At 44.9% G+C, this 8,637-nt stretch overlaps 1 protein-coding gene across 1 annotated transcript; it reads left to right on the top strand.

Moving 5' to 3' along the window:
- The first annotated feature begins 2,212 nt into the window (after positions 1-2,212).
- GPX2 (glutathione peroxidase 2) lies at positions 2,213-5,612 on the top strand. Its single transcript, XM_017660414.3, has 2 exons — positions 2,213-2,595; positions 4,914-5,612. Exons 1-2 carry the CDS (start codon positions 2,374-2,376, stop codon positions 5,262-5,264), a joined length of 573 nt encoding a protein of 190 aa, XP_017515903.1. The 5' UTR covers positions 2,213-2,373; the 3' UTR covers positions 5,265-5,612.
- The last annotated feature ends 3,025 nt before the right edge of the window (positions 5,613-8,637 follow it).

The following is an 8,637-nucleotide window of genomic DNA, read 5'->3' on the forward strand; positions in this document are numbered from 1 at the left end:
GGAAGCAAGGTAGGCTGGGGTCTCAGTGGTCTGGGGGTTGCTTTGGTAGGAAGCTGAGGGAAGAGGCAGGCAATTTTGGGGGGATAAAACAATGAAGAAGGGCAGAGGAGTACAACCAGGCAGGGCAATGGTAGCTGAAGATTAACTGCACTTTACAGTTCACAGAGTTCTTGTACTATTTTATCTCCTCTATCCTAACAGTTACATCTGTGTGAGATAAGGAGGGTGATTAGCTTTATGCAAAGTCAGCAGGTAAGGAAACAGGTGCCTAAAGGCCCCAAGCAACAGTGGCAGAGTTGTGGCTAGAAACCATTAGAATTGGAATCTCTGGAGGGAAAAATTCTGGTATCTCTATGTAGAAAAACCTCCATAAGCAATTCTCATTTGCACCCAGCTGCGAACCACCAACCTAGGCTTTCTGCATACTAAGCCAGTGCAGTTTCCAGAACTATTGTTCCCGTGGAAAACTGGGTCATACACTTATGCATGTTCAAAATTACAAGCTTCTGGAAAGTGGGCCAGTTTTGAGGTAAAGCTGGAGACAAAAAGGTATTTTAGGAGAGCCTCATCAATTTTATTCAATCATGGAAGGTGAGAAGTTGGGTGACTCAAAGGGTCCTAGGTTGCAGCTTTAGAAAAGGGATAGTTTAGGAAGAAGGAACCCACACTCAGCTAGGGAACCCAGTGGTCTGGAAAGAGCTCACATAATGGCAGCCAATAAGAGGTGTCTGGAAGCCCAGACAGTACTGGGGAAGCTCTAGGCATACAGGTAAGTCTGGCAAGTTCATGTTAAAACTTAGAACATTGTCAGGGCCAAGTTCTTCTGACTGTTTTTGGTAGGACATTTATTGTGTGCTAGGAACCCCACCCAGCTCAGCAGGGGACAAACTTCAATCCGCACTTCCTGCTACCTCTTCTACTAGCCAAAAATTCCATTCTCACTAAGGTAATAGAGGCTTGGTTTAGGGAGCAGCCAGCTGGGACATGATGATTTCTCGCATGCTATAAACAGCCCTGGAACAGGCTACAAAAGATAGAAAAGTTGGGCATGCCCCTGGTGTGTAGTTCCTCCATCTTCTCAACAAATCAAATTCTCAGGACTAGCTGCTCTTCAACCTTACTTATTCTGTATTCTAGGATACAGTTCCTAATGGACGGGTACCTAAAAAAACTCTCCAGTAAATATCTGCATTGTTATTAAAATACCACTTGAAAATCTCAAAGCCAGGTAAAATCTAACTGCCGGTTTTACTGATAGAGAAACCCAGTCATTAAAAAAAAATGTGATTTGGTGAGTTGGGTGCTGGGGAAGAATGAAGTGAAGCTTTAGGTCTTCCCTTGGCAGCTCTGCAAATGTCCTGCAGCACATTGCCTGCCTGGTGCTACAAACATCAAGGATGGCCTACCTGGGTCTAGAATGATAGCAGCTGTGACTCAGTGCACACTTGCTTCCATGGGGAACCAACACAAGCCCCATCTGGGAAGTCTTTGATAGTGATTGAGCCTCTCTCTGAGGAGATAAGGGGGAGCTCATTCCCTCCGAGTTTACCAACCTGTTCTGGGACTTCTCACCCTTACCACAGCCACAGCTGACAATATCCTTGTGACTCTACGGAAGCAGGTGTGGGATAGAGCATAGGATACAGTACAGTGCAGGGACAAGAGCAGATGTGTTCTACAGCACAAGGAATGTCACTTGGCTGAAAGACTTTTCAAGACAAACTTCATCTCTTCAGCTTGGTACAGGCTGAAGCACTGAAAGCCATTATTTTTACGAAATCCCACACTGATCTCCAAAGGGTCCCCTTGATTTTGTGCTTGTGGAAAGCAACAGTATTATGTATGTTTCAGTTGTAGTCCAAGTTCAGAGGAAAGGTGCGCATGTTCTTTTCCTCATCTTCCAGATCTCAGCAGACCCTGGACTCTCAGTTGCACAACTCAGAGCTTGGCACTTAGCTAGCACTCAATGAAAGTTTGTGCCAAGTGAAAACAACATGCTGGGGCAAATAGGAGTCAATCCTGTATCCCTCCCTCCCTTTTTTCCTCCCCGTTAGACCTATGGGGCTCTGGTTTCCTGCAAGTAGTGAATTATTCATATCTGCTCATAGATATCAAATTGGCTCTCCCCAGGTTGCCAGTAGAGGGCAGGGAAGCGGCTTTGTTCAGAATCTGTAAATAGGAGGAGCAACCTTGTTGAAACTGCACTTACAAGTTGGCGACTGTTTTTTGCTAAGTCATCCTGGGGAAGCTCTAAGCCCCACTGTGAGATCCTTCCTTTCCTCCTGCCAGGCTCCTCCTCCTTCCTCCCCACCCCTTTAATAGCCCCTTAAGTGGGCTCACACCACTCCACAGGGCTCACTCAGCACTCTGACAATGGCTTACATTGCAAAGTCCTTCTATGACCTTAGTGCTGTCAGCCTGGATGGGGAGAAGGTAGATTTCAATGCATTCCGAGGCCGGGCAGTGCTGATTGAGAATGTGGCCTCGCTCTGAGGCACAACCACCCGGGACTTCACCCAGCTCAACGAGCTGCAATGTCGATTTCCCAGGCGCCTGCTGGTTCTTGGCTTCCCTTGCAACCAATTTGGACATCAGGTGAGGGGTCGCTTATATGGTACCATGGAGTTGGGTTGCTAAGGAGAGCGGGGAGTGACTGTGTGTTGCAAGGTCTGGAATCATAGGTATGTTTCGTTAATCTAGGTCTTTAGCTACCTGTGAATAACAAGTGGATGTGTATATGATTCTAACTGTGATTTAAACACCAAGGGTGTGGATTGGTTTGTTGTCTGTCTTCCCACTATGCTATCTATGTGAGGGCTGATACCAGGTCTGTTTTCCTCTCCATTGTGTCCTCAGTACCTGGAGTATAGAAGGCACTCATTAAATAGATGTTGAGTGAATGAGTGGAGGAAATAGAAGATCAAGAATCAAACTAGGATTGAACTGTTTTAGGAGACCCCAGCTAAACTTGGTTCTGCTATTTAATGGCTTTGTGCTCTAGCAAGAGTCACTCAATTTTTCTTTTCTAGTTTCCTCATCAGTAAACTGAAGATAATGCCACTTATCTCATATTTTGAGATTCAGAGGATAAGATATACAAAAATAACTTGAGGATATAAAGTAATAATGCAGATACAAGTAACTTTATTATTTAGATTGAAGGATTTTGTTTGTTTTAAATCAACCAAGTGGAGAGTGAATTCAGGGGAAAGCCAAGGGTTTGCAATGTACCTGTTGTCTCCTCTGGGCATCATATGGGCCTCTCCATCTTTCTTTCATGGGGCAAGTCATTGTAGATCTTCAGTCTAGACACCTCAAGTTGTTTTTTAGGAATCCTGTTTTCACTTATTATTTTAATAGCACAAGCAGGCAGAATGTACTCAAGTGAACCCGCTAATTATAATCTCCTTAGGTCAATTCACAGTGGCATGAAGGCAAGGAAGAGAGTAGCAGAGGTATCACCAGGAAGGCAGAAGTGTCATTGGCTGTGACAAACCTGAGCCAAAACCATTCCTATTCTCCTCGTTCCTTAACTGTCCAAGTCTGTTTCTAGGCTTGGCCAAGTTAGGAGAGAGAGAAAAGGCAAAACCACATTAGACCCTAAAGACGCCGCCAGCCTTCGCTAACACTTCAGGCTAGCCAGTTGATGGAGGGAATTTATAAGCTACAGGTTGCCAGCCAGCCATTTGCATTAAGAAGGAAAATGTCTAATAGAGATCAGCTCTGGGCTCTAGATATCACGTGGCCTGAATGCCTGTACTAACTGGTTCTATCAGTCAGAGGCAGGAACTTTTTTCCAGAGGGAGACACCTGACTCTCAGTCTGTGGGGAAGGGGTGGAAAACGAGGGTTTCCATGGCCCTCTTGGAGTGTCGGGTGGGGAATGCTGAGTGGGGATAGGACAGGGATGGCAGTGGGGAGGTGCCAGGCTAAGAGCTGGAGCATTTACAGCTGAGATCAGAGGGGCAGCCACTGAGTTTCAGGGATAGGAGTCTTGGGACAGCAGTCCAGAAGTGAAAAGAATGGTAATTACACAGTCACACCCTTTGGCCCTCAAGCACATATTTCCTTAACTTTCCCTGGCCCTTTCCAGAATCCTAAACCCTCTATCCTATTTAGTTCACCCCTATTGGTCAGTAGAGTACATTCACTGTTGTCACTAACTTATTTACCTTTTGTGGTACCTGAAAACCTGAAAACCAGACTTCCTTGGATGGGATCTTATCAAAGCTTCCTCCTCCTCACACTTCAGATAAAGGACAGGGTAACATGAAAGCAAGAAGCTATAAATCCCATTCTAGGTCTGTTTCACTCATAGTTTGAGGAACTGCACAGGGCAGAGGCAAAGGCTGTACTCAACACCCACATGTCATTAGAAGGAATGGAGGCAAAACCAGGGCAGAGGCCAAAGGGATGGTGGGAGCAGGCTGTGTGTGTGTGTGTGTGTGTGTGTGTGTGTGTGTGTGTGTGTGTGTGTGTGTGTGTGTGTGTGTGTTAGGTAGGCAGGCAGGAGGGCTCTAGGCAGTATGATCTGAGCCTCCTTTCTCTTTCTTTCTATTGCCCTGATCTCAAGATTCCTTGAAGCTTTAGGCAGATATGCTTAGAACTGCTCAGAGAAGACTGGACAGAGACAAGTGCTGTATCTTCTAGGATAAGAACAGACAAGCTAGGAACTGCAAGAACTTTCAGAAATGGCCTAGCAAACCATTCCCTCTCAAACAACAGCTATGAGAGGGTAAATGCCATGTCAAGAGAAGGGCAAAGCAAAAGAAGAAGGAAAGAGAAGTAACAGAGGGAAAAGGAAAAAAAAGAAAAGAATGATCCTGGGAAAGGCATATAGGAGGGTGAAAGATTTTTTGTGGATCCTTTATTTCCCCCTTTCTTTTCCATGCCTTTGTCTTTTTCCTCCCCCAGGAAAACTGTCAGAATGAGGAGATCCTGAACAGTCTCAAGCATGTCCGCCCTGGGGGTGGATTCCAGCCTACCTTTACTCTTGTCCAAAAGTGTGAGGTGAATGGTCAGAACGAACATCCTGTCTTCGCCTACCTGAAGGACAAGCTCCCCTACCCCTATGATGACCCATTTTCCCTCATGACCGACCCTAAATTCATCATTTGGAGCCCGGTGCGCCGCTCAGATGTGGCCTGGAACTTTGAGAAGTTCCTTATTGGGCCGGAGGGGGAGCCCTTCCGACGCTACAGCCACACCTTCCCCACTGTTAGCATTGAGCCTGACATCAAGCGCCTCCTCAAAGTTGCCATTTAAGCACAAGCTGCCGGGCACACAGACCTCCTGCTCCATCTAGTCCCTGTATGTCTTTCCTTAGGACACGGTGTGCTCCCAGGAGACACTGCTGGACCTGAGCTTTCCCTGGAGGTCAGTCCCCTTCATGGAAGAGCCTTGCCTTTCTGGTCCCCCTGTTTCCTTTCCCTCCCTACCCGCCCCCATCTTCTGGTTGGTGATTCACCTTGGGGCTCCAAGACTTGGGTGGGCTTTGGGCCTTCACAGAATGATGGCACCTTCCTAAACCTGTATGGGTGGTGTCCGAGAAGTGTGAAGAGCTTGGAGCCAGCCTGCTTGATGAGTCCAATAAAAGGCAGGTATGGAAATGGCCAGGCTCTGTGTCTCCTTCCTTGAAAGAGGATAGAGGAATGGTACAAAACTGCAGGTGTGAGAGAGGAGCTGGCAGCACAGGCTTGGTAGAAGGAGACTGTGATCAAGGGACACCCTAATTACTGTCTGGAGAGCAGGCCCTGGTCAAGGTCTGCAGTGGCAGATGGAATTGCGGGAAATGTGAATTTCCAGAACTTGGGAAAAGGGGGATAGGGAGAGGTGGAGAGGAAGAAACGACAGTGGGCCCTCTGGTTGGAGAGTACTGGCAGGTTAGAGGATTCCAATCAGGAAGATGTCACTCACTGTGGGTACTGGGCCAACTTTACCTGCACCATGAGAAATTCCTGAGAAGTCCATTTGGTTAACTTGTTCTGATAGCAAGGGTGTGGAGGGTGCAGTTACTGAGAACACAAAGAGCACTTACCCTTTTCTTGGTCACATGACTGAGTAACATTTGCTTGTGATCCTTTGCTAGACTGACTCTCCCTTCTTTTTAAAGTTCACATTCCACCCTTGTCTTTCTCAAACTCACATGTTCACAAATTCAGGCACAAGACAAACAAGTTTAGGCATGAATGACTGGTTTTTTTCCATGAGGGTGGGGATGGGAGAGACCTCCCTACAGACAGTCAGGCTGTTCATAACCCGCCAGCACAATAGCTGTTCTCTATGAGAAGAGTTCTGCCAGATGGCTCTGGAAGGACAGTGGCTCAGATTCTTCATCCAGTGCAGGCCTACTCACAAAGCTCCACGACCACCAAGGCCGAGCACCATCATTCTCAGGGAATGATGTCTGCCAAAAGGCCGCTGCCTGTCCACTTTGTCCCACAAACCTCTTCCTGGAAACTTCTTGTTGCACTTTTTCTTCTTTGACCACTGGATGAAATATTTTACTTCTCTTAGTTGAATCCCTGAAGGGACAATCCTCCAAACTGGACACACTGAGAACCTCAAAGGGGAAAATGCCTTTCCTATGATGTTACTATAACTATTTTCCAAGCACTTGAAGCATCTGAGAAGTAAATGTGGAACAGAGGTTGAAGATCCTCACTATCTTAACTTCCACTAAAGCTGTCATCAACTGTGCTTTAATTAAAAAGGGTAACCTAAGCATTACAGTAGGAATACCCTAGCATCCTTCTGCAGGGCCTTCTGTTAAATTAAGGCTGCCCTTCACTTGACTGAAAACTCAAGCCTTTCAAGATTCCTGCTCTTAAAGCCAATAGCTGAGGTAAGGATTTTGGGGGAGTGGGATCAAGCCCTGATTTTAGAGCAGTAACTGCAGAGACACATCACTTCCCTGAAGAAATGAATTGCAGAATTCACCGTGGATATTAGTATGACTTGCTCATCATCTTCATAGTGCAATAGCCTGTTATGTTCAAGAACAGAGCCAGCTCTCCTGGATGCTGACACTGTGCCACAGGCAATTTAGGGCCTGGTACACCAGTACAACATGTTGGGTTTTTCCCCTGAGGCTCAAGTTGAAAGGATTATTTAGAGATTCTCAAAGGAATGTAAATTACCATATAAGTGATTTTGCAGAGTCAGAAAAGGCCATACTGCTAGAAAGAGGGCTTCTCACTTGGGCAGAGAAATGCTTCAGAAGTGACCTGGCCTGAGGAGGGAACAGGGCAAGCAGGACTGGAAGAACTTGTTTTACAAGGACATTTCATTTTACTAAATCTTTAGTTGTATTGTTAAAATGAAGAGAAATGAGAAACTGCTTCTTTTATTCCTCATCTTGTTTACCCGCCCCCTTTAATATCTTAGGAAGTATCAGCTTACAGTCATAAACAGACTCAGCAAGCTTAATATAATCACCCACTTTCCTAGATCAACAAAATCTTTTAATCAAATTTCCCTAGAGGCACTCAGGAAGCAAGCAGAAATCTCATCAAGAAGCTCTCCCAGAAGTGCTAAGATAATGCTACTCAATTTGGGGGAGGGACAGAGGGAGTCACTTCTCTAAGGACTCTTACAAAAATATGTAACTTGGAATAAGTAAGTTTATGGGGGCCAACATACACAGGCTGAAATTGATGATTATCTACTCTGTGACTATGTTCTCATAGTTTTATCTTCTTAGTTTATGAAACTCTAATTGGTGACTTCAAACCTGGTGATTTCTTACAATTACCATCACAACCAACATCCAAACTACCATTTGTTGACTATTTACTATGCTCCCACACTGCACTAATCACTTTATATATACTAGGATATTTAATCCTTATACTGACCCTATGAGCAATTTTTATCTCTATTTAAAGAGAATCGAGTAGGACACCAGCCAAGACAAAGGGCTAGTAAGCAGCAGAGTTGAAAGTTAAATCCAAAGTTTCTACTCTTAAAGCCACGACACAGCAGTGTGCCTTCTATCCAAAGTGCCTTCATGAAGACCCCAACAGCTGCCTATACAGCACTGCACAACCTAATTGTGTTTTTACTTATATCATTTGATTTAAAAACTCTGTGAAGGAGGCATGGTTATATTCTATTTTGCCATCAAAGAACCAAGGTACATGTAGAATAAGTGACTTGCCCAATGTCCCACTACAAGCAGGTGGCAAAGCTACAGTATAGTCCCAGGTCCCTTGATTTCCTTTCTACCCAACCATACTGTACCTCACAATAGAGACTTGTACTATAGTCAAGAAACATACATTTTTAAAACTGAGTAACTTAGCCTTGCCCATAAAATAATGAAACTGAACAGATTATTGATAGACTGAAATAAAGAACAGTGAACATATATATTCTCAGTAATTATTTACAAGCAACAAACCTTAACTGGTTGTGTCCTGAATATATGAAATGTCAGTTAGTTAGTATTGGGAGAGCCCATTTGAGAAAGACAGAGATAGCTATAACAACAAAACAACATGTTGAGCTTTGAACTCTTCAGGGTCTAAGTAGGCAGACCCCAGATCTGTACATCATGGAGTGAGTAGACAAAGAATGAGGTGCCAAGACAAGACCACATTCCCAATTATACCTACAGTTGATTCTTTTCCTTCTTTTC

This window comes from Manis javanica, chromosome 8, assembly GCF_040802235.1.
Source record: "Manis javanica isolate MJ-LG chromosome 8, MJ_LKY, whole genome shotgun sequence".
Taxonomy (NCBI): Eukaryota; Metazoa; Chordata; class Mammalia; order Pholidota; family Manidae; genus Manis; species Manis javanica.